General features: G+C 55.5%; 1 protein-coding gene across 1 annotated transcript in view; it reads right to left on the bottom strand.

Annotated features, from left to right (window-relative positions):
• The window catches only part of Col27a1 (collagen type XXVII alpha 1 chain), a 118,994-nt gene that overhangs the window by 12,327 nt on the left and 81,448 nt on the right, over positions 1-25,219 (bottom strand). Inside the window, 22 exon segments of the mRNA XM_028892657.2 lie at positions 376-483; positions 767-874; positions 956-1,009; positions 1,672-1,725; positions 1,997-2,050; positions 2,542-2,595; positions 2,702-2,758; positions 5,293-5,346; positions 6,150-6,203; positions 7,117-7,224; positions 7,318-7,371; positions 11,328-11,435; positions 14,620-14,670; positions 16,243-16,296; positions 18,816-18,869; positions 19,547-19,600; positions 20,354-20,407; positions 20,639-20,683; positions 20,763-20,807; positions 21,191-21,243; position 23,805; positions 24,256-24,309. Of these exon segments, the coding sequence (XP_028748490.1) occupies positions 376-483; positions 767-874; positions 956-1,009; positions 1,672-1,725; positions 1,997-2,050; positions 2,542-2,595; positions 2,702-2,758; positions 5,293-5,346; positions 6,150-6,203; positions 7,117-7,224; positions 7,318-7,371; positions 11,328-11,435; positions 14,620-14,670; positions 16,243-16,296; positions 18,816-18,869; positions 19,547-19,600; positions 20,354-20,407; positions 20,639-20,683; positions 20,763-20,807; positions 21,191-21,243; position 23,805; positions 24,256-24,309 (1,332 nt within the window).

The raw sequence follows: 25,219 nt of genomic DNA, 5'->3' as shown, positions 1-25,219 counted from the left end.
GTGGACAAATACGGGGGGCTCCTAACCTTCCCCAACTAGACCAAGAACTTAGAGAAGGCATTTACATAGTCAAGGACCCTTTCTAAGGAGGCTACAGAGAGTTCCAGTAGTCAGCAACCTGTTGTCTCACCAAGAACCACCAGAGGGCACCCGTGGACAACTCAACTAATGTGGAAGGTCTATAAGGTTCACAGTAGGGGGCAGTATTTATAGTCACTTGGATAGACTATCCTTTAAACTTGAGTCATGAGGGCAGGGATCCCCAAGTCTGCAACACAAGGGTCCCATGTTCACATGGGCCTTAGGACATGGGTGCTCTAAGAATAAATATTACAGTCAGGACTAGGCAGAAAGGAGAGATTAATAAGAGCTGACCTTGAATCCGGGAGGCCCCTGTGCTCCAGGTAAGCCAGCCACACCTGGGTTTCCTCTTCTCCCAGCAGGGCCCATGGGGCCAGGGGCCCCATCAGCTCCCTGCTCTCCCTGTAAAGAAAACACGTGGGAGGATGTTCGCTGGCTGGGACCCAGTGAGTTGCAGAAGGAAGAAGGAGGTCACACTTGTCAGAGGATAGGACAACATGGCCCAGTGACCCAGGTGCCAGCATCAAGGAGAGACAGTGATAAGAAACCTAACAGATGGAAGACCATCTACCTAGATCCCACCCAGCTCTCCAGCGGACTCTGCAGGCCCATGGCCTGTGCCCCAGGGCCTGTGTGCAGCCTGGGGAAGTCCCTCACACCAGTTGTGACCCAGTGTCCTGCTTACCTGATATCCTGGCTGGCCATCCCTGCCAGGAGTCCCGTCAGGTCCAGCAAGGCCCTCGGGGCCCTGTCTCCCTACCACGCCCCGGGGCCCTGGCAGCCCCTGCAGCCCCTGGAGGTACAGAAGAAGCTGGTCAAACCTTCTCAGGAGGACATGGAAACCGGTGGTGACAGAGGAGCTGTGGCCACTCACCTGAGTCCCCCTCCGGCCTGATGGCCCAGCCTTGCCAGGCTTTCCCTTTGGGCCCTGAAAAAGCAGGAGAGAGAGAGAGAGAGAGAGAGAGAGAGACATTAGCAGGACCTAGGAGCCCCGGAAGGAGGATCATAGGGCCTGCAAATGAGTGTGATCTATCAGAGAGCCACATGCCTGGAATCCCAGGGCTGTGGCCACCCCTACAGTCACCCAGGGCTATCCCTGCTGCTCCGGGCCCTGACTTCCTTCTCTGGCTCCCTTGCCGCTAAGACCACATTTGTGCTCAGAGCTGGAGCCTAGGGCCAGCTGGGCCAGCTGGTCTTGAGTGCGGATGTCCCTAAGGAGTGTGAGCCCAGGGGACATGGTGAGAAAGGTCTTTATCAGACCTAGAGGAGGGAACTACAGGGGTCTGGGGTCCACAGCAAGGAGTCGCTCCTCCATGGCCATCTTGTTTCTCTCCTTTTCTCCCTCCCTCCTTCATTCTCCAATGAGCTCCTCCAGGTTCTCACTCCCTCACTGAAGCCGGGCAGAGACGGGAGCTGAGTTCCTGGCTACAAACTTCTACCCAGGGACTGATCGCTCAGTCCATGCCCAGGGCTGCTGAGCCTGTGGAGGATGGTACCTCCCAGCCCTGCCTTGCTGACTGTGTGACCCTAGACCAGCCCATGGCCCTGACGTCGGGGCCCAGTCTCCCCACTGAACCCCAACCCTCTCACCTCTTCGCCTTTTGATCCTTTAGGTCCTGGCCGCCCCCGGGGTCCTGGATGCCCCTGAAAACCAAGATGAGATGATGCAAGGCGGCCCCAGGCCTCTCTCCTGGGGAGGGCGGCCAGTCTCCGCCTGGAGGGGGATGGGTGGGTAGGGGTTTGGGGATGCAGGCTCTGGGGGAGCCCAGGGTCAGGCCATAAAATACAGCAGGGGCTGCCTTCTCACGCCCTCCTACAGGGCAGACCCCGTTAAATTTTAAAAGGCTCAAGTCTGTCCCTTTAAGTCTGTCATTTCTGATGCTCTACCCCGCTTATAGCAAGATACAAGACTCACGGGCTGGCCCTGCTGGCCCGGCTTTCCACGGAGGCCTTGAACTCCCTCTTGACCCTGAAAGCCAAAGAGAGACAGGTGAGGCCCTTCTGAAGTGGCCAGGGATCCACTGTTCTTCCTGGCCACATCACTGACCCTCTCTAGGTCCTAGCTGCTAAGTGGGTGGAACAGCAATTGACCAGCTTGAATGGAGGGAGAAGTAATGGTTGCCTCTGTTACAAAGGCTGTTACAAGACACAAATGGGGAAACCGAGGCAGCCCTCCACCCCTCACCCCCCAGGAGAAGTGACTACTCAAGATCATGCTGGAAGGAAATGCAGCCAATCCGCTGGCTGTGTGAACGGTTTATGTCCCCGACCTCACCCTCCGGTCTCTCGGCTGAGGTTGGGTCTTCCCTTCATGGTGTTACCCTGGCCTCATAAAGAGGTGCTCTCTGCCCCTACGGCCAGTGGAGGAAGGAGGGTGGAGCAGGAGCCCCTGTCCAGTGCAGCTGCCTTCCCTTTTCCCACCATCACTACCCTCCCCAAAGGCAGAGCTCTGGTACTCACAGGGTATCCAGGGTCGCCTGGCTCCCCCCGGTCTCCTCGATCGCCCACAGGACCCTGAATGACAAAGACAGTGGATAAACGTGAGCCCCACCTTCTGTGGGCTCTCAGGAGCCTGTGCCTGGCGACAGTGAGAAGTCAGAGGAACAGGAAGGGAACTCACCCGATCTCCAGGCGGCCCAGGGGGCCCCTCGGCCTTGCCATCCTCTCCCTGCTCGCCCTGTGGACACCACAGAACCAGCATTAGGCAAGGACCACTCTGGGAGTTAGCGAACTGCGGGCTGGAAGGCACCTTCCTCAGGGATGGAGGCCAGCCTCCGTAGGCAGGCAGACTAGGAGACCAGCGGTCAAAATTGTCATTGTAGGTAATAGTGGCGACAGTGTCCACATGCCACATGGAGGCCTAGGACAGGCTGAAAGAGGAGCAGAGACTAGAGTGGAGACCTTGGGCCAAGGCAGGCCATCCTAGGCTCTGGTCCAGATGTAGGATGAGCTCTCAGCAGCCACACGGGTGGTTGAAAGCTGCCAGCTGCGCAGGCAGACAGGACCTCGGGGCTCAGACTCCAGCCCCAGAAAACTGGTGTCTCCTCTCCTGGGAACCCCTCTGGACTCTAGCCAGGGCACTCTGAGCCCCCCGCTGCCCACAGAACTGGGAGAAAGCATGAGGAGCAGGAAGAGGGAAGTGGTCGGAACTGGAATGTAGCCCTGGCCATCTGAATGTTGGTATCCTACCCTCAGCTGGGGCCCCGTGGCTCCCACGGGCAGCAGTTAAAGGCCAGTGAGACCCAGCCTGGTGTCTAGAACAAACTGTCTCCAGAGAGGTGGGCTAGAGTGTAGAATGTCCTCCGTTCCTGCCCATGATGGTTTTTTGTTTGTTTGTTTGTTTGTGAGACAGGGTTTCTCTGTGTAGCTTTGCACCTTTCCTGGATCTCACTCTGTAGACTAGGCTGACCTTGAACTCACAAAGATCCGCCTGCCTCTGCCTCCCCAGTGTTGGGATTAAAGGCGTGCGCCACCACTGCCTGTCCATGCCCATGATCTTGATCCAAGTATGGATGGTGTCAGGGGACCAGAAATCTTCAGGGCACCAGGGTTTACCAGATAGTCTTTTGTTAAGTATGTTTAGGTTCCTTTCATATATCCTCTTATAGATTCTACAGCAACCCTAGGATAGTTACCTCACCCCCACTTTACAGAATAGGAAAACGAGGCCCATGAAAAGAATCATCTTAGTCAGGGCCAATCAGGAATCAAGAGCCAAGACAGACCACGCCACCAGCCTGGCTGCAGTGTGGGGACACGATCTGAGCATTAAAAAGTTAGTGGATGCCGGGCGGTGGTGGTGCACGCCTTTAATCCCAGCACTTGGAGCAGAGGCAGCGGATCCTGTGAGTCGAGCAGCTGGTCTCCAACGAGTTCAGAAAGGCGCAAAGCTACACAGAGAAACCCTGTCTCGAAAACCAAAAAAAAAAAAAAAGTTAGTGGACTGCTCCTCGTGGCCTAGTTCTGAGTCTTGTCCCCTCCCTCTGGCCACCTGTATAGACAAGGACACTAATCTACAAATGCAGACTCTGGGTCTGGTACTGGCTAGGGGAGGAGGGCTCAGCAGTACCCTCCTACCACTGTTTGGAAGTGGATCCCTATGCTCCAGGAGGCCCAGTTTCTCCACCCGTTCTGTACAGCAATGGCAGGAGGATTCTAGGGAAATCCCGGGGGAAAGGGCAGGGCTTCCACGAATCTCCCTTGCAACCCACTCCTTGTCCCAGCACCGGCCAGTCTGTGGTTGGCTGTTCATTACGGGACAGCCATGAGCCACAGAACAACATTCCCATCAACGATGAGCCATACACACGGCAACGCTCCCATAGCATTATGTCACCTAGAGATGTCATATCCCTCTATTGCATGCCGATACATTTTATGGGGGCTACCTCTGATCCTGAGTGATGGCACTGGGGGCTCTGTCTCCACCTGGCCTCGGGGTTTGTGTTCACCCTCTGCATCATCCCTAGCAGCCTTATGATGCCTGAGGAGAGCTGAGGGCTTGAGTGTATTCCCTACAGCCTCTCAGAGACCACGTCAGGGCCTGCCTGGACCACTGTATTTGCAGATCTGTACTCATTCAGGCAGGAGGAAGGGCCCAAGGACAGCATGCCAAGCCAGTGTGACTCACCACAGCGGGACTTAGTTAGTGGGGAGCTGAGTCGGCAAAAGAACCGAGGGCTGGAGAGGCCAGAGACAAGGAGGCAAAGGCACAGCCCACTAGGAAGCCTTCCAGCTATGAGGTGGAAAAGGAGGGGGAAGAGGGAGAACAGGGGAACCCAGAGTTCTGCCAGGTCCACCGGGCATCGCTGGAGACATGACCCAGGGGGTCATTCCTTGCACCTTCGGGGCCTCGTGTGCTCCTATCTGTGAACAGTGTTCACGACCAGCCAAGATTTTCATCTCCAGAGCCCCAGTGGGAGGGCACACATCCCTGGAGCCCTCGCCCTCCTCCTGAGCCCTCCCCTTCCTCAGCGTCCCTCCTCCCTTGTGCTGAGTGAGCTCCCTGTGTGCGGCTTCGGTGGTGCTCCCATTCACAAGCATTGAGTGAGGGAAAACAGAGACTTGGTCGCGCGACACCTTGTTCATTTCTGCCAGGCGACCCTGAAGCTGGGAGTGCAGGGATGCCACGTCCCGCTCCACGCTACCCCCACCCCCAAAGCCCCAGAGCGAGTCTTGACTCTAGCTACTGCTCAAAGATGCAACACCTACCTTCTCGCCCTTGGGACCAGGAGGCCCGAGAGGTCCTGTGATGCCTTTGTGTCCCTGCAGGCAAACAAAATAAACTGAAGAGGAGGGTTTGAGGACACAGGAGGGACAAATGGCAAAGGATGGGGACTCCGTAATGGGGACAGTATAACAGGGTCTCACCCCTGTCTGCACCTCCCTGGGCCCTGGATTTCCAGATATGCCTGTTGGTGCCTGTGCCAACTTGGGTAGTAGGATCTCCCCACACACACACTGTGGTGCCCTGGGGGCTGGCTGGGGTCAAAGGGCAGCTACCATGGCAAAGGAAAGCTACCTTGGCAGAGTGGTGGGAAGAGGCCACCTGGCAATTGCAGATGACTCTGGGTTGGCACCCCCTCGCTAGTCCTGCCTCCCATTTCTTCTGTCCTTTCTTTTTCGTGCTGCGTCCCCTGAATTCCCTGGGTCTGGCAAGGGCCTCCAAGGCTGGCCCAAAGCACCAGCCCGGCCTGCCCATGTGTTTCCTAACTGCTCCGAGCCCCATTCCTTTCTAACCAAGCCTGTCCTTTCTGAGCCCCCATCTCCCGAATGCCTATGGAGGCTCTGGGGAGCACAGTGGTCCCCCTTTAGAGGACAAATGAAGCTCAGATGTGTATGGAGCACCCACCATCAGCCGGGAGGACTCGGACATGGGACGGGTACCGGCATGCTCTCTGCCCCAATCACTGCAGTTCTGCCCTCACCCCACCCTAATCGATGGGTCCTGGAGTCCCCTGAGGCTATGAGACCTGGATCTCCTTCCTTCTAGTAGGAAGGATGCCCAGGATGCAGGGATGGAGTTCCAGAGGGTGGGAAGGAGATTCCCCTAAATGGGTGTCACTTACATTATAGCCAGCCAGTCCTGGCTCTCCTTGGGCTCCCATCCGTCCTGGAGCACCCTAGAGAGGAGGAGACCCTTGTTGGTATGCAGTGTGGCTCCCACAGCAGGAGCATGGTGGCGACTCCCTCCCCTGGCACGGCCACTCAGCTCAGCAGCCTGGCACATACAATGATGTCTTGAACCAAGGAAGACCAGGCGGAAGGCGAGAGGGCCTTTTCCCGGGCTGCCGCCGACTCAGCCCTTCCTTCTCTATGCTCCTATGGTTTATGAAGGTGCAGGTGACTTTTTCAGAGTCCCCGGAGCTAAGCCACTGTCAGTGCCCAAATTTCTGAGGCTTCCAGTTAATGAGCATTATCAAGGCGCCTCTCCCCACTCTGCTTCCTCCATCCCGCGCTACCCAGGCTTGCATTACCCGAGTCTGCATTCCAGGGGTAAAGTCCCGTCTAACGGGTGCTACTGCGTATCTCCCCAGCTTTTACCCACGGCATCATACGTGTGGCAGGAATCCACCACCATGCACACTTTCACACCACGTCAAAGTGTACCGCTCCATTTGCTCAAAGATGCCACACCCCTCTTCTGCCCACGCTGGAGTCTTCTCTCACCTCAGCTATCATCCTCTTTGGCTTTGCCTCAGGACAATCTAGCAGGGCCCTGAGACTCTCTTTCAACCATCTAAAGACCTGTAACACCTCACCCTGCACCTAGGGATCTGGCTCCATCCCCATCCCTCAGCTCCTTCCCCACCTCTCAGGGTCTGCAGAAAGCACCAGGGATTCACTGCAGCCTGCAGTTTGCAGGATATGATTTACCTCCCATGCCTGTGGGTATTAAGGGGCTGTAGCTTTGGGAAGTTCTCAAAGGGATCTGGGGTAGAAATGAGGTGGCTGGGACAGTGGGGTGGGTGATTCTTAGAGGGAAGCAGGTTCTTCTCCCTATTCTTGTCCCCTCCCCCAAGCCCAGATCCTCACCATTGGTCCTAGGGTGCCCCGGGACCCTTTAGGACCTGGGGTGCCAGGAGGCCCAGGCTCTCCGGGGATGCCCATCTCCCCCAGCTGTCCTTGGTAGCCCTTGGCACCCTGCAGAGAGAGAGAAAGGAGTTGCCTGTGGCTGCTGGCTCTGGAAGGAAGGTGGGTGGGGAGGGACGTGACCCTCGAAGGCAGGGGACCTACCTTAGCTCCCATTTGGCCCTTCTCACCCTGCTTGCCAGGCTTTCCTTCGGGACCCTGAGGGGACACAGAAGCAAGAGCAGGAGAAAGTTGAGGACTGAGAGGAGGAGGGCAGCCCTGAGAAGCATCCTGATGGGGAGTTCAACACCTACCTGGTTCCAAACCCATGTCACTCAGTCCCTATGTGGCCTTGCGCATAACCGAACTTCCCTACTGGCATCCTGGTCTGTGTCATGGACACGACATTTTAGGTGGCCTCACAGAGCTTAAGGATTCAACCTGATGGCATGGCATATTCACAAGAGTGTCAGCCACAGCAGGTGTTTGGAATATGGAGGTGGCTTCTGCAAGGGCAGGTGTCTCCTGCTGCCTCCACCCAGTGAGGTAAAGTACAGGGACTGGCTATCTGTACCAGGCCCTCTCTAGAGACTCCCTTTACAGACAATCACCCTGTTTCCTCCAGGGGGCTTGTTCCAGGTCCCACCGGAGCACAGCTGGCCCGGATACAGTCACCAAGTGGTTTTGTCCACACCCCAGTCACTGCTGTAGACTCCCCAGGGTGTCTACAGCAGTGAGCGTCATGCTGGGACCCAGAAGTCTCCCCCTCCCAGGTACCCAGGCCATTCCCTCTGTAGGTCAATGTGCGGTCTCAGCTGCGGGTTTCCCAAAGGCTAGGCACAGATCAAGGGTTCTCAGGGAAACGGACATCTGAGCTGGGGTATCTCTGTGAGTGAATCTTCAAAACTCAGTCCAGAGAAGAGAAGGAAAAGGTCCTGTTTGTGGTTTTAAAGCCCTATTCTGTTTTATTACATTTCCAGTTATTTATCATTTGCATGTGGCAGGGAGCACATGCCCCAGGTCATGTGTGGTGAGGTCAGAGGGCAACCTGTGGTAGGTGGTTCTTCACTTTCACCATGCAGGTTCCAGGGATTGAACTACCGGTTGTCAGGCTTGGGAGCAAGCACTCCTTACCTCCTGAGCCATCCCGCTGGGCCCGGTGAATGCTTTCTAAATATTGATACTATGTTGAAAGACTGTTTCCCATCCACCACCGGTCTGAAGGAATGTGACTTTCATTCATCCTACTTGTTCATCTCCCCCTTTGAATTGCTCACTGGAGGACTTTAAGTTACAGGTGGGCCCCCCCTCTTCCTACCTCACAGCGCCAGCAGAGCCATGCTGCTGTAACAGTAATAAAACCCATGCCCCTTCTCACAGCTTCTCGGGCACCGTGTCTCGGGCACATGAATCTCAGAACTGGTACAGTGGCAGGGGGATGGGAACCAGGCCTCTGTGGGGACAGGGGACCCTCCCGCTGTGAGGTGGTGGAACTCTGAGGTCATTAGAGCGCCTGGGACCTATCACAGAGAGGCAGAAACCACCTGTTGTTGGGGACACAGCAAAGACATGGGTTGCTAGGCAGTGTGGCCATTGTTAGCACTTACATGAAGACTAAGTTAGCATCACTAGGCTGTACCATCTTATGCCATCGCTAGTGCAGTCCCTCGAGGATGAAGTCTCCTCACATAGCGTGTGACCATAGTCACATTTCTAGAAAGGCCCTAGTGGCTTATAAAATGCTATTTTCAAGTAAGCAGCTCTCTCCAGGCCACAGTGTAAGAAGACATTCCTCAGAGAGCCACGACGCCCAAGAAACCAAGTCCAGAGTTTGTGTCCATGGCCTGATGTGCACATGAGCCACAGACACCCACCTGGCCAGCACTGGCGTATGAGAACTGTGAGGGACCACTGAACAACAACCTCACACTGTCGTCATGGCCACCACTGACATGTGACCAACCACAGCCACCACCAGCAGCCTCTATGTATTTTTTTCCCTCCAAACATTCCTACTTCGGTGCATTTCTGTAAAGACTTTTCTTACCCAGTGTTTCTCCTCCCCACTCTCTGGTGTGTGTATGTGCACAGTGTGTGCATCTGACATGCCTGTGTGTACACATGTAGAGGTCAGAGGACATTCATTGCCATGCCGCCTGGAGACAAGGTGTCTCACTGAACCCGAAAGTTGTGTTTTGGCTATGCCGACTGCCGTCATGTCCCCAGGATCAAGATCCCATAGTGCTGAGGTCATCAGCACACGGAGCCATGCCCAACTGTTTACATGGGTGCTGAAAATTCAAGCTCAGGTTGTTTGTGGAAAATTCAAACTCAGGTTGTTTGTGGAAAATTCAAGCTCACGCTTGTGGAACCAACACTCTACCCACTTAGACCGTCTCCCCGGCTCGTTCTTCTCTTCATAGCTGAGAAAACCAAGGTTGAGAGATGGTAGCAGTTTGCCTGACACACTGAAGGAGGGTTGCTCAAGCCAGGAACCCAGGCATGACCTTCGAACTCAGGTTTTTAAGGATATGTCTAGGTCGGTTGTTCCCCCATTCCGCACCAGAACCATGCACGCATGCACGCATGCACGCACGCACGCACGCATGCACACACGCACGCATGCACGCACGCACTCACTCACTGGCAGAATGGCCTTAGGACTTTGGAACTCAATAATAACCTTGGCACCCATTCTTTCCAAATTTTCAACATAGCAAGACTGAGGCCAGAGTTGGCCAGGGGCAACTGTAAAGTCACACAGGGGATTAGTGAGGTGAAGGGCCACCCCTTTCCTGCTAAAGCCCTTCTCATCCACATCCCCAGAGCTGAGGCTAGCAGCAGCAGGCGGGTCTGACAGGCAGGCACACACACACACACACACACACACACACACACACACACACACACACACACGCCTGCACTCTTGGGCTGGGCAGTGACCTCATCCCCTTGCTTCTGAGAACCATTAGCACTTCAGCTCTATTTTTAGGTAACAAATACTTTCCCACGGCCAGTATGTTGTTGGCTAATCTGGATCCTTCCCAGACTGGTCGCTTCAATGGCCGAGGAGCCTTCAGGGGCAGGGCAGAAGAAACATGGGCTGCTGAGCCCAGGTAACAGCAAGACTTTGTCATTGGTGGGGGAGTGGGGGCAGGGAGGCGGGGAGCAGGCAGTAGGAAGCATCCAGCTTGTGGAGTTGGGCTAAGGCCAAGGCTGGCTCAGAGCAGACACCTGCTGGCCTGACATTCTGATGGCTTATTGCAAGGTGGCCGGATTCCAGGGGACTGGCAGGACACTGAGCTGGCCACAGAGTCCTGCTCCATACACACCCTTGGCTCCATTACAGAATCCAACACCAAGCCATTAGACAAACACCAGAATACACTACCTTTCATCCGTCTTTGTCCCCATAGCCTGTTCGGGCTCTGAATTCCAGTGGGTCACAGCAGAGGGACAGGATGTACACACAGAGGTTGAAATCCCGGCTCTGCTGTTTCTTACTGTGTGACTCAAGATGGGTTCCTTTACCTCTCTGAGCCTCCAGCCCTCACGGTTGCTATCTAATTAAAGAACATCCTGGAAAGTACTAGATATGCTGTGTGCAAACACCGAAACAGAATAGTTTCTGTCCTCTAACAGGGTTCTGGGGCCCAGGGAAGATACTCATGGTGTCTGTGGTCGAGACCGGATAAAGTTCTACCAGCGTGAGGGGCAGAGTTTCTGTCTTCCGGTCAACAATGAATGTGTCATCTCTACAGTGTCACAGAAGGAAAACATAAATCTAAACCACACAGGGTCCTGACCTCCTCCAGAGTCTAGCCAAGGGTCAGGGATGGCTTTCAAGGCTCGGGACTGTCTGTGAGGACAGCTGAAGGTACACAGGGGTACAAGAAGGACAGGAAAGAAGGGAGAGTGTACTAGATAGAGAGATGAGCAGGTGCAAAGGCCCAGAGGCAGGTCAAGCTTGTCCCAGGAGCTAAGAAGAAAATGGGCTGGGTGTAGAGTTGGGTGGGATGAGGTTACAGGCCACAGGGAACAGTTTTTCCTGAGGGCATAGGAAGCCACAGGAAGGCTGGGCAGGGAGGAGACAAACTAGACTTCTCAGGAGGCCTGGACGGGTATATGAGCAGCCCTCACCCACAGCCCCACACTGCTAGCAGCCGCACACTCACCCGGACGCCGGTGACGCCTGGGGGCCCAGGGGGCCCATCCTCTCCTTTCAGTCCCTCCTGGCCCTTCTCACCACGTTCACCATCGGGTCCTGAGTCACCCTTGTCCCCCTGGGCAGGAGGAGGAGGAGAGAGAACATCACAAATCTGGTCATCAAAAGCTCTAGACCTCAGGTCACCTGGAGACCGGTAGCCTTCCGTACCAGAGGCAGCCTCACCAGGGCCTTTCCCTAGAGGTCCGCTTTTGATGTCATCTACAGATGAGGAAACGCAGGCAGAGCTAAGTCAAGCCAGTTGGCGTACAGTTAGTTTGCAACTGGCACCAAGTCCTGGAAAATGGGGGTCCAAGGGAGGAACTCTTATGAGTTAGGAAGGGGTAGCAAGGACTCCCTGAGACTGAGGGAGGGGACTGTAAGAGCCGTCATATGAAAGGACCCCTCGCACAGGCTTTAAGAAGCCAAGGCACAGGCGTTTTGGGTTCTCCACAAGTACTGGTTTTCAACAAAGCACGGGTGTACCCCTTGATGGTGTACCCCGGTTCATCCTTGCCTCTTCACCATCTTTCCCTCAGGCCCAGGGCACAACTGAGCTGACTGGGCCCCTCCAAGGCAGGGCATGGGCTACGGCTCAGGCAGTGGCTGCAGGGCCAAGCAGTGTCCATCACAAGCCTGTCTCTGAGGGGCTGCCAGGCATGGAGCCTGTGGCATGTCCATGCGTCCTAGCTGTGACTATTGCAGGTCCTGAGAGGAAGAAGGCATGACATCCCAGGGTGTGGGGTGTGTGGGGGGGGGTGCGGCTTGGAATAGGCTTGGGAAGGCACAGTGATGCCTTGCAATTGTTGATGGGGGATGTTGACGTCCACACACGGGCTCAGAGCAGCTGTGGGAGGGGGGCAGATGGAATGTGGCTTTGCTTGGCCTGGCCAGGAAGAGGGCTCAGGATACAGATGTGATGGCGGGAGCCTGACCTTCGGGGAAACGAGACTGGCACGAGGAGTTGTAGGTACTTTCCAGCTTGACCTGGGGGACAGCCACGGACAACACACGAGGGAGGCCAGCTGAGAGCAGAGCTGGCCACTAGGATGGCCCGCACGGTCCCTTTCCACGGAGCGTCTCGGATTCCAAGCACAGCCTGGCACAGAGACCTGCTGGCCCAGACCCAGCTCTCAGAGACTCCCCTGGCTCCAGGACTGCGCTCTGGCTTGTCATTCTGGCCACCTGCTGTCTCATTTGTAGGCCGGGTGCTCCAGGTAGCCAACCTAGGCCTAAGCCCAAACCAGTCTCCAGCGACTGACTATCCATGGCCTGACTCCCGCACAGCTGGAAAGGGAGGGGGGTGCCGTGGGGCCCATGAGAACGGGCTGTAAGGGTCCCTGGAGACTTCTGGAATCCATGATACCAGCCAAGGCTCCGAGAGCCTTCTGGGTGGCCGGTCTCAACCCTCCCAGTCCACAGATGGAAGAACTGAGGACGGAAGTGTAGGTGGCAAGATGGCCTAATAGATGGCCTAATAGCCCAGGGAGAGCCAGGGTTCTGAGCTCAGGTCGCGATCCTTGAAGTATGCTCAGGAACTGCCTCTCTGGCCAGCTTGATCAAATGGGCCCCCGTACGGATGGAATATGAGCAGCTCTGCACTTCACCCAGCACAGCCCCTGGCAGTGTGTGCGGCGGCCGACGGCCACCATGGCCACTACAACAGAGACACTGCACATGAGAGCTCTGTGCAGTGCTGCGTCCCGAGAAGAAGCGGCTTACTCCAGGAAGGCAGTCCACGGACATACCCTTTAGGGCGCATGTCCACTTCCAGGACCACCCAAGGACCAGGAAGCGACATCTGAGTGACCACTCCAGTCCAAGGACAAGGGTGTGGTTGGCGGTGGAAGCCAGAGGCGAGCGTTGTGAAAAGCAGAGGTCGAGAGGTTGGGAAAAGCCTGGACCTGCTCTCCTGTCCCCTGCGGTAAAGACTCCAGGAGAAAAGTGGCCGTTCAGAAAGGGATGAGGTTGTGGCCCCTGGGCCTCGGTTTCCTCGTTTCTCCAGTGGGGGGCGCTGATGTTCCCAGCTGGGAGGCTGCTGGAGCCTGAATGAGTTCATTCTCAGCGAGCCCTCACAGTGTGCCAGGACCGACACTCCTTGCACACACAGCGCTTGCACCAGTAGGTCTGTTGGCACCACCACTGGGTACGGCCAGCATCTGACCAAGGAAGGCTCTGATCAGATTCTCGCCATAGTGCTGGGAGGCTAAGAGCAAGGAGATAAGCCAAGAGCGCAGACAGGGGGCGCCCACAGGGGGCGCTCTTTCACTGGCAAGGAAAACAGAAGGAGTTTGCAAGACCCCCGTGGCAAAATGTTCTCTGGACCCAGGGCAACCTTGGAGAGGGCAGGGCCCGAGGGCCTAGCGCTGGGGTTTGGAGACTGAGACTCAGAGAAGTGGAGGTTCTTCTATGAGATCTGTGGAGAGCAAGTTGGAGGGGACCGTAGAGCGGGGACATGCCCTCTAGGGGGCAGTCTCTCCTGGTCACGGCGGGCGTGACCAGGTCAGTCCGGAGAAAGCCTCCCTATGGAACAAGGCTCCCAAGGAGACTGGGACAGGCCTTGGGCTGAGGGTGGAGCTGTGCCTAGTCCTCATCTGCCCGCCTGCAGCTCCCGTGAAAGCCCACAGCTCCCACAGGGAGCAGCAGTACCCACAGAAGTACCTGCGATCCACTGACCCTTCACTCACAGCCAGACCCTGACCCCGTGCCTACATTACTTTCCCATGAGCCTCATGTTTTCCCCCTCCTCTTCAGAATGGGTGTGCCATCCAGCAGAGCTAGAGGGAACTTTGGGGGCAGAAAGGTTTTGGCTTGGGTGTTGGACATGCAGATAGTGGCTGTGTGTCTACAGCAAGCCTTTTAAACTTCTCTGAGTCTGTTTCCCCATCTGAAGAGGGCACTCTGCTAGCATCAATTGTACCTGGCACCCCCGCGACTAGTTCCTCCTGAGTGGTGGCTTATAGACTCTGGCAATGATCAGAACTTTTCAGATCTTTAAAGATGTTTGGAAGGGAAAGAGGTATCAAAGCCCCATGCTGGGCTGCGCTTAGCTGACAGAAGCTGGTGTTTTCATGGGAGCAGGGGAGACCCAAGATGGCACTTGCCCAAGCCCCATGGGAGTTGGCAGTGGGTAGGTAGAGCAAGGACAGCCTTGGCTCTGCTGATCCTCCCCACCGTCCTCTCCAGAGGAGGAGCTGGTCTCTGTGGGAACTAGAGCAGGAATCGAAGCCATTCCCAGGTCCCGGCCCAGACACACAACTCACCTTCAGCCCATCAGGCCCCAAGGGGCCAAGGTCTCCCTCAAGGCCTGGCTTCTCCCTAGTGGAAAAAGATGAGGAGGTATTACTGGGTAGGAGTGTAAAGGGCTTTCCCTCCTCCCTGGGGGTGGGAGAGTCAGGAACCCATTGATTCTCTGGAGTTGAAAAAGTGTATTTTTAAGGGGCAGAAGAAGGGCCACAGAGCCTCGTAGACTGGGCATCTAGGTTCATGGGTTAGACTTGGGAAAGAGTGTGGTCTGGTGGGTAAGAACAGGTTCTAACAAGGGCTAACCTCAGCATCACCAATGTTTGTGTGACCTCAAGCAGAATCTTAATCTCGACAGGAGCCTGTTTCTTATCTGGAAAACATGGCTGACCGAGAGTGGATGGTAGCCACCTGAGACCTCCTTCTGGGAGCTGGAGAAAGTGTTCCTGGAACCCTGTTCTCGTATGAGGAATGTAAAGCTAGTTCGTGGACTTCTGTGGGCAAGTTTGAGAAAGATGCTAAAAATGTGCCAAGGGCCCATTTAACGCCCCTGTTGGTCCTCCCAGCTCTAAAAAGGTCCCGGCTCTCCAAACAACTGTCAACTTGAAAATTAGCATCTCCCTCTGGTTTTAGAATTCAGAGATGTCCAGAGGCAGAGTTAGGAGGGGACCCAGGTCGGCAGATGCAGGGATGGCAAAGGGTGACAAGCGAGCACATTCTGCTCCTTTCATACCCATGGCAGACATCAATAATCAATCCACCAGAAGATAAGCTCCATTAGACAGGCCTCCTGTTACTCACTCAATGCTCCCATACTGTGAGAAATATGCCTGATGCACAGTGGGTGTTACGGGAGTGCTCATCTGCTTCTCTAGCTTACTGAGCCTAGATGGGGCTTTAGGACCTTTCTTCACACAGCTTTCTAAACAGACTCAACTGACAAGCTTGGTGGCCACACACAGCTAGTTTTTCTAGACTCTAAGCTCTCATATTCTCTTCTGCCCTATTTATGGAGTCTGGAACCTGGGCATGGGGAGTGTGGGGCATCACAAGACAAGATGGAAAACGAGGAGATTGGGTGAGGAGCTGGTGCTCTGAAGGCTGAATGCACACACTCTCACTCTTGGGCCTTACCTACCCTGTCTGTAAGGTGCCAAGGGTGCCTACTGTGTCCTTACGTGTCCCAGGGGTCCACATTCAGGCAGAGGCACAGAGCACAGAGAGGTAGACCTGGGAGTCTCATGGGGCTTGTGAGAACAAGGGAACCTTGTGAGTTTCTTTTGGGAATGTGATGGCTACCTGTAGAACAGTTCTCGAAGGAACTTATTTGAAGGGTTTGGAGGTTAAATACTTCTGGAAGGCCTGAGTTAATAATGGAGTTAACTGCTCAACTGCAGGCCTCCTCAGAGCCTTGCAGACGCGGCTCTCAGTGTGTCACAGGACAGCAAGCCCACCGGTGCCCAGCACTGTGGCCACAGCATGCGTCCTCTCCACAGTGATGCTGGGTACCAAGGGAGGCCTGCGGAAGCTGGGAGGATGCCGGGAGGATGCCGGGAGATCGGAGAGGCTCTGGGGTTGAGCCAAGCCCCTCGCCCACTGCTCAAACGACTGGGAGCTCTCGCAGGAAAATGTGCTTCACTTACCCGCTGCCCAATGAGGCCCTGCTCCCCAGGGGGGCCCAGAGGTCCAAGGTCACCCTAGAAGAAGCCAAACACAATCCATGTGGGTGTGTATAGCCAGCCTCAGCCTTCACCAGCCCTTCTTATTTCCAGCTTTGACTAGAGCTGGAGAAGCTGGGGAAAGTTACTTTTTTTTGGGGGGGGGTGTTCAAGACAGGGTTTCTCTGTGTAGCTTTGTGCCTTTCCTGGAACTCACTCTGTAGCCCAGGCTGGCCTCGAACTCAGAGATCCGCCTGGCTCTGCTTCCCAAGTGCTGGGATTAAAGGCGTGCGCCACCACCGCCTGGCTGGAAAGTTATTTCTTGAGAATAGAGAAATTCTAACACATCAGCCCAAACCCATGTTCCAAGTAAGTCCCAGCCAGGGGACTCTCCTCCACTAGGCAGCAGACCACCTCCACCATCACCCACTACCATCACTACCATCACCATCACAGTCAGCATTACAATCACTGCCATCACCACCACCATCCCAACCAGCATCACGCTATTACCACACCATCACCATGACCATTATAAACAGCAAGATCACTGTCACCCTCACCATCATCACTGCATCACCACTACTATCACCATCATCACCATTATTGCAATCACAACTAGCACTACAATCACTATTATCACCTCTATTGCCCTCACCATCATCACTGCATCACCACCACCTCCACCATTATCCCTACCGCCACCATCACTGCTATCACCATCATTATCCCCATTGCCATCAATCTATCCCCACCACCAGAAACACCACCATCACTGCAACACCACCATCACCATCACTGCATCACCACCATCACCATCACTGCATCACACCATCACCATCACTGCATCACCACCATCACTGCATCACCACCATCACTGCATCACCACCATCACTGTACCAATACATCACCACCATCACCGCATCACCACTGTTACTGCCATCACCACCATCACCATCACTGCATCACCACCATCACCATCACTGCATCATCACCGCCACCATCACTGCATCACCACTATCACCATCACTGCATCACCACCATCACCGCATCACCACTGTTACTGCCATCACCACCATCACCATCACTGCATCACCACCATCACCATCCCTGCATCATCACCGCCACCATCACTGCATCACCACTATCACCATCACTGCATCATCACCATCACTGCATCATCACCGCCATCATCACTGCATCACCACTATCACCATCACTGCATCACCACATCACCACATCACCATCACTGCATCACCATCACTGCATTACCAACATCACCATCACTGTATCACTACCATCACCACCACTGCATCACCACCATCACTGCATCACTGAATTACCACCATCACCACATCACCACTGTTACTGCCATCACCACCATCACCATCACTGCATCACCATCACTGCATCATCACCATCACCATCACTGCATCATCATTACCATCACTGCATCACCACCATCACCATCACTGCATCATCACCATCACCATCACTGCATCATCACTATCACCATCACTGCATCACACCATCACCATCACTGCATCATCACTGCATCACCACCATCACTGCATCAACACTGTCACTGCCGTCACCACCACCGGTGCTGGTCATGCTGTTCTAAACATCATCCAAATGAGCTGGGCCTTCACAAATCCTGAAGGGATGGTGCCATCTCTCAGAGGCTGGCCCCAGTGACATACTCAAGGTCAAAGTGGGCAGCGTGGCTAGGGGAGCCTGGGTGGTAGACAGTTCTGCTGAACATCATCTTCCTCTCCCTTGAGATGTGGTAAGAAACTAAATGAGGAGGAAGCCAGAAGGCCCGTACCCTGCCCCTGAAAGGCCCCCAAAGAGAACCCCCCTCATTTGGAGATGAGAACACATGCTCCTACTGGTGTCTGGACCCTAGGAAGTAGAGCTTGGCGACCCAGCCCAGCTCTGACTGGAACAAACCAGTCCCACACACTTCATATGGAGGTGGCTTTCTTTATCACCTGGGGAAAATGAGACTGAGCTGATCCAAGGCTGGGAGCTCCAGGCCTGGTTCAGCTCTCTTAGAGTGGCCAGACACTGGGCCACAGGACAGGAATGATCTGCTTCCAATCCCGTAGTCTCCTGGCAGCTGCCCCTGGGCCTGGCTTTTATACCCTTGGCCAGCCGGCATGGCTCCTAGGCTCTCAGGTCTGCAGGGTAAACAGGGTCCTCCAACAGAAGGGGGATGGGATGGGAACTTCCGGGGACCGGTATCAATAGGCACCTGTGTCCTCACAGGTAACACGGTCACCTGTGCTGAAGTTCTGATAGTATCATGGAGACCAGGAGGGGCCAACGTCCCAATGAGGGACCAAGACAGGTGCCAGAGAAAACACAGCCAGGCAGGGGACAGTGCAGGGGCTCTGAGCTGGTTGGGGACTCTACTGTGGCCTCTCCCTAGCCAGGACAGAGACCCCATTATCCCAAGCACAAGAAAGGCCTGTTTCTCCTCCAGGGAGGGGACCAGGCTGCCAGCTTGGAACTGATGTCAACACATCATTTTCCCATCTTTCATCTTGTCTCACCTTCATCCCGGAGTCCCCGGGAAGGCCAGGTTCTCCCACTGCACCCGGCGGCCCCTGCAAGAAAAAGCCACTGGTCTCTCTTGGAGCAAGGGCTGGGCCCTGGCTTCAGGCAAGCAAAGGCTCAGAAAGAACAAGGGACGTGCTCAGGGCACACAACAGGGGGGCGCAGCAGTGGAGTTAGGCAGCAGCTTCTGGGTCCTGGCAAAACCAGGGGTTTGGGTGCAGGTTGGCAGAGCCTCACACTACCTGGCAGCCGCTGGACCCTCTGCCTGCCCACGAATGCGGTTTACCACACAGGAGCCCTTGGCAGACATACAAGGAAAACCCATGATCCACAGGAGGTTATGGGGAGGAAGAGCCAATCATGGGGCAGGCTTGGCCTCTCCCACTTTTTTCCTGACACCGGGCCGTGGTGGAGGTGAAAAGGGGACCCTCAGCAGGCTGGGTCTTTGTTCAGGATTCTGTACCAGGATGCAGTCTTAAGCAAGGCAGGAAGTAGGGAAGACACCCAGGACGGTTCTGTATCCCACCAGGTGCTGTGAGGCAGGCTCCCAGCCCCTCATCCCATGCCCTGCACAGATGTATCATCTCTAGGGCCTTCACTCTGCAGCAGCAGCCTGACCATCTCCGTAAACCAGGACAGGGATCAGGCAAGAGGCAGGACTGCTAACTAGGAGGGCTGCAATGTCCCAGTGGCAATAAAGGACAAACCAGGGCTCCTTGGCACTCACCTTGGGTCCCATCTCTCCTGGAGGACCAACTGGCCCCTGAGGTCCCTGAGAGCCCTGGAGACAGACAGACACACAGACAGTTAGGTTGCCCTATGTGGGGAGCAATGGGGAGGCTGGGTCACACAGACTGGCATGGTGACTGAAAGAGAAGACTCACAAACCCTACCTTTAACCATATACAGCTCCTCTTCACCCATCTCCAGAATCTCCTCTGCATCCAACTGTACCCCAGCAGGGCTGCACCCCCTTCACTATAATGCACAGCTTCAGAACTTTACTCCCTAAGTCCTCTCCTGTTCTGTCCTCCCCTAACCACCCCCACCTACCCCTGACCATCCAGAGTTCAAAGGCTCTTCCTGGGTCTCCAGCTGTCTGGCTCCCTGCAGCCTCCCTGGGGATGCTTAGCACCTCTGCCTCCCCAAACCCATCCCTTGGGACATCTTCTGAAGGACCAGCCGTGCGTCAATGTCTCCCCTTGTCCTTTCCCCATCCTTCACAAAGCCTTCTCCCTCCACCTTCCTTCTGTCTTTCAGGATGCTAAACGCTCCCTCTGTACATTTCTCGGGCCCTCTTCACAATCTTGTGGCAAGTGCGAGTCAGTTATCCTCATTAGTAAAGGACCCAGAGGTCAAGCAAGCCAAGACTCACCCTAGAACTCAGGGCCAAGCTCTCCATCCTTGCCGGCCATACCTAGCCCTGTCTTTCCCCCACCTCCTCATCGGTCTAGCTGGCCAACAGTCCCTGCTACAGTCAGACTGACAAAACTTCCCGGGCAGAGGTACCAGAGAGAGGGGAAGAGACACTTACCGGTTCTCCTGGGAGACCCTTCGCACCTGGAGGGCCTGAGGGACCAGGGATGCCCTGTGGAAAAACACAGGAGACCTCAACCTCTTAGAGCTTCTCCACCAAGCCCATCCCCGTGACCTCAGGCTAGTCCCGTGGTGTATCCGGGTTCTCATTCCATGCTTATAGATGAGACAGGGCTGCAGGGCACCTGCGCATCCCCATAAGGGTCAAAACAACTCATCGGTCATCTTTCCCCATCTGCCCCAAAGTCCCATGTCAAGGATTTCCAGAACGGACACGACTTACAAGGAAGCCTCTTGCGCCTGAGTGGCCTCGCTCACCAGCTGCACCCTGCAAGCACAATGGACATCATCAGAGGCGTGGGTCACAGCAGGGACAAGGGACCTCTTACGGGTGGGGCCTCACATACCTGCTGTCCCGGCTGGCCAGGTCTGCCCCGAGGTCCCGAACGGCCCTGTGGAAAGCAGAGCATGGAGAGGTGGGAGAGGGGTTCGTGAGGACACTTTCAGAGAGGAGGGAACCCCAGAGGCCAGATGTCCTCCTCCACACACTGCCTGTGGGCATACTTAAGATTTGACGAGGGGGCTGACAAGGGGGCGCCTGCCACAGTCACCACAGAGGTGCTGGGGTAAGAACCAAGGGCCTTTCCCACTGAAGGGAACAGCAGAGAGCGTAGGTGAAGCCCTGAATGGCCTTTTTTGACTTTCATTTCTCTGGGCTACAGGAGGCTGGATAGGGACAACATGAGTTGCTGGGAACACATCCCGAGTCATTCTGGGCCTCTCTGCTACTTCGGGGGGCCAGGTGTTGGAGGGAAAAGCCAGGGGAGGTCTGTACCTTCAGGCCCTTAGACCCCTGCTCCCCAGCTGGTCCATCAGGTCCTCGGGGCCCTGGAAAAGGAAGAGGACTCTAGCTCAGTGGACTGGACGGCAGGGGTCTCCCTTGGGCTGTGAACCAGGAGGGGGAGAATGCCTCTCGCTGTTGGCTTTCCCTGTTCCTCCCCTCCCACACACAGCCCGAGGTAGGTCATTCCTGCAATGGCCTAGGTGGCTCTTTAGAGGTCACAGCCTGCCTGGGAGAGTCAGCTAGCGACCCTGCAAGCGATGGATGTCTGGCTCATTCTGTCTAAAGTGTCCTGAGTGGTTGCCACCAGCCACTCTGCTTCACAGATGTGGAGACTGAATGCTGAGGCAGAGAAACCCGTGGCCACGTTCCCACACCAGGTCTTAGCTTACTGCTTCCTACTCCTTCCCTAGCTCATGACCCAGTTCTGGGGAGGGGAAGGGCAGGCAGGGGTGGGGCGTGAGAGAGGCTCCTGGTTTGGGACTGTGTGTGGCACAAGCTCACACCTCCTTGGAAGGGCTTTGGAGTGGAGGCTCCGAGACCTGAGTCACGCAGCACACTGACCACCCTGCCTGGGATCGGAGCCTTTCTACGAGAAAGGATGTAACCTGGTGTCCATAGCAGCAGACGCAGTCACTGAGAAAGAAATAAGGACAGGGGCCTGGTATGGAAGTGAAGCTGCCTGTGCTCAACAGGTAAGGGGAGAGCCAGAATTGGAACCAAGCCAACCAGGTGCCTGTTAATCCCGCCCCCCACTGTCTGTCACTGTTCATCTGGATGGGGGTGAACTCCCTGTCACAGGAGGTATCTAGCCAGGATCTCTGGGCTTGCCTTCAGGAAGGCTGGACATGGTGTGGAGCATGAGAGAGGACAAGGTCTAGACGCCAGGGTTGAGCTGTGGAGAAAGAGGAACCGTATCTCTCCTGTCTGGAGGAGGGAAGAGACTGGCTACCAGCCACCTCAGGTGTTCAGCTGTCGTGCAGGGATATGGCAGCCTGTCCCGAAGGTCCCCCAGCTACCCTCCTTCCCTTGTGCTCTGGGCAGGCCCTCCTGTGGCAGGCAGGCTAGGGTCTCCACCAGAGCCACATGATGGTCCTACAGGTCACATCAGAAGGCCACCCTGGGGTTACCCTTCAGCAAGCTAGGTCAGTCTCAGGGGCAGAAAAGCCAGCATACCACAACGTCCTGAGAAAGGGCAACCGGAGAGGGAGGGGAACCCAGCTTCTGTGGCTGCTCTGGGGCCAAAGCTCTTGGGAAGTGACCGAGTCTGCAAACCCAACCAGGCCAGCTCTGTTGCTGGCCCATTTTACAGAGGGGGAAGCAGAGGCTGTGGAGGGGGACGTCAGCTGTCTGACACCCTAGGAGAAGAGCCTTACTCTGAGAGCTCAGACATAGCACCGGACACTCCAAATCCCAAGAGCCCTTCAGTAGGAACTCCCCGCCTCAACAGATGGGAAAAGCCTCAGAGAGGTAGAGAGACTAGCCTAAGATTGCACAGCCACAAACTGGGAAGGCAAGAGACTTGCCCCACTCATGGTCTGACCGGGTGCTTTTGTTCTTTTGTGGGATGCTAATGGGCCACTGCTGTCTCCAGACCCTCCCACCAAAGAACGTGCACCCTACACATGGACAGAAAAGCCTGCGTGGTCTTGCAGATCTCCCATGCCCATCCCATGGCACCTGTGGGGAAACTGAGACCCAGGGAGTAAAAAGCCTTCCAGAGGACACAGGACAGTCCAGGAACTCAACAGGCTTGGCCAGAGCTTAGATTCCACAGGTGCAATGGGCGTCTCTCTAGGTCCCCTATCTCAAGTCTGGTCCCCCAGGTTTCAACTACTGCCAAACCTCATAGAAGACGGCTCTGGCCCTCACATGTCTCTCCTAGTCCTGAATACTCCAATGGGAACCCGGCTTTCCTCAAGCGGGATGTGTTTGCATGCTGGGTGTGGGAACAGCTCACTTTTTAGCAGCGTGGAGCGCCTAGGCCTCCACAGTTCACCCCGCAGCTAGGTCAGCTTTCTCAGTGGCGGGCACCCAGAAGCCCTTAGGCCTTGTCTCACTTAAGAGGCTCAGAAGGTATGGGTACTGGGAAGGACCCCAGCAGCCAGAGCAATGTCCCATCTTCCCCATCACAGGATGGCGGCTCAGGCCATGTAGTTCAGGGGATGTCTTAAAACTAGACACAGCCAAGAGGAAAATGATATCAAAACCCCACATGGCACTTGGGAACAGGCCTGGGCAGCCTACACCACCTTGTTTCCTCTCCACAAAGAGGCCACATGCCCTGACACCTACACACCAGTAGATAAACCATTCCACTCACCCCTTATAACTGTAAAGGAGACTAAACTCAGGATGCCAAAGAGGCAGGTTCTCGGGTTCAAATCTCAGCTCTGCCACTTTCCAGCTGTGCAGCCTGAGGCAAGTGTCATAACCTGTCTGTGTCGGCATTTTCTGAGGGAAACAGCACTTCCCTGGTAGGGTAATGCTGAGTGAGGGTCAAACGTGTTAGTCTAATGTGACAGACAGCACGATGCATCGGTGAATCCCCTTGGCTACTGTAAACTCAGACCAGCTTGGGTCGTAAACCTCTATGGTTCCCCACTACCCTTAGAGGCTAGCTTTGGTTGTAAGACTGTGTGTGTGTGTGTGTGTGTGTGTGTGTGTGTGTGTGTGTGTGTGTGTGTGTGTGTGTGTGAGAGAGAGAGAGAGAGAGAGAGAGAGAGAGAGAGAGAGAGACCTATGTCTGTGTCACAAGGCCAGGCAGGGCTTAGGCCTGCCCTCTTGTCCCAGGTGTCTGCCTCCGGTGGTTGCTCACGCAGTAGGAATGATGGCTGAAAGAGTGGAGGGACGGATGTCCGGACTGAGCTGGGTACAGTGGTTTACGCCCTCTGGACAGCCAGCCAGGTGTGAGGCTTGGACACAGGCTGGGAAAAGGGCTGGCTCGGGCTCGACTTCCAGCGTCAGCCTCTGGATGTGCCCGGCCCCTGGCCAGTGCTGCAGAGACCACTGGGCTCAGAGTGGGGCAGGCGACAAGGAGCAGAAGCGTCCTCACTTACCCGGCGCCCCTTGGCTCCCCTCATGCCTGGCGGGCCTCGAGATCCTGGAGGGCCCTGTGGGGAGGAGAGGGCACTTAGAAGCCTTTTCAGGGCTTGAGCGTGATGGTGGGGTAGGGGAGCCAGCAGCCTACTTAAGAGACTGAATGAGGCTGGTCCTTAACTGGTGGCGGTCCTGCCTCAACCACCCTAATGTTTGGATTGCAGGTGTGAACCGGAAGTAGGCACTCTGGCCTGCTGGAAGAAGCTCCCGACAAGTGGCAACCCTGAGCCTGGCTAGTGTCTGAGGTGCCTGGGTGAGCAGGGGCCATGAAATGGACAAACCATTTTCAACCAGCAATGAGAGGACAAGCATCTCCTCTAATCCCTGTGGCTCTCCTCTTCTCAAGGGGGACTCAAGTTCGTCCCTCATCCTCACCTAACAGCACACACAGCCCTGGGTAGGTGCCCACTACCCCAGGCACCAAGAGCCTTGGGGAAGGAGCAAGAGGAATCTGTTGGGTCAGGGCAGGGACAGAAAGGGGGAGAGGCAGAGGACAAGGGGCGGGGACTGAGCTAGGTACAGGGGTTCACACCTACAATCCAAGCATTAGGGTGGTTGAGGCAGGAGGACTGCCACCAGTTAAAGACCAGCCTCATTCAGTCTCTTAAACTGAGAGCCCGTAGGGGGCCATATAATTGAACATGGAGGCTGAGAAAGTAATTGGCAGCAGACAGAGGTTTCTGGATGTATAAAACAAACCCAAAAATTAATTTAAAATCAAACACATTGTGAGTCAGAGATATTTTTGGCTGTGCATTGTGTGACTTCACTGTGGCCTTGGCTATGACCACACAACACACACACACTTCACACTACACATGCCATCACACCATGCATCCCCAGGAAAAGCTGCCTGCGATGCCTGGGCTCGGCTCTGAGATGACGACCTGTTCGGAACTGTTCTTACTGCCCTTGCAGAAATAG

This window comes from Peromyscus leucopus, chromosome 2, assembly GCF_004664715.2.
Source record: "Peromyscus leucopus breed LL Stock chromosome 2, UCI_PerLeu_2.1, whole genome shotgun sequence".
NCBI lineage: Eukaryota > Metazoa > Chordata > Mammalia > Rodentia > Cricetidae > Peromyscus > Peromyscus leucopus.
The sequence above is the reverse complement of the archived record's forward strand: the minus strand, read 5'-3'. Positions and strand labels throughout refer to the sequence as shown.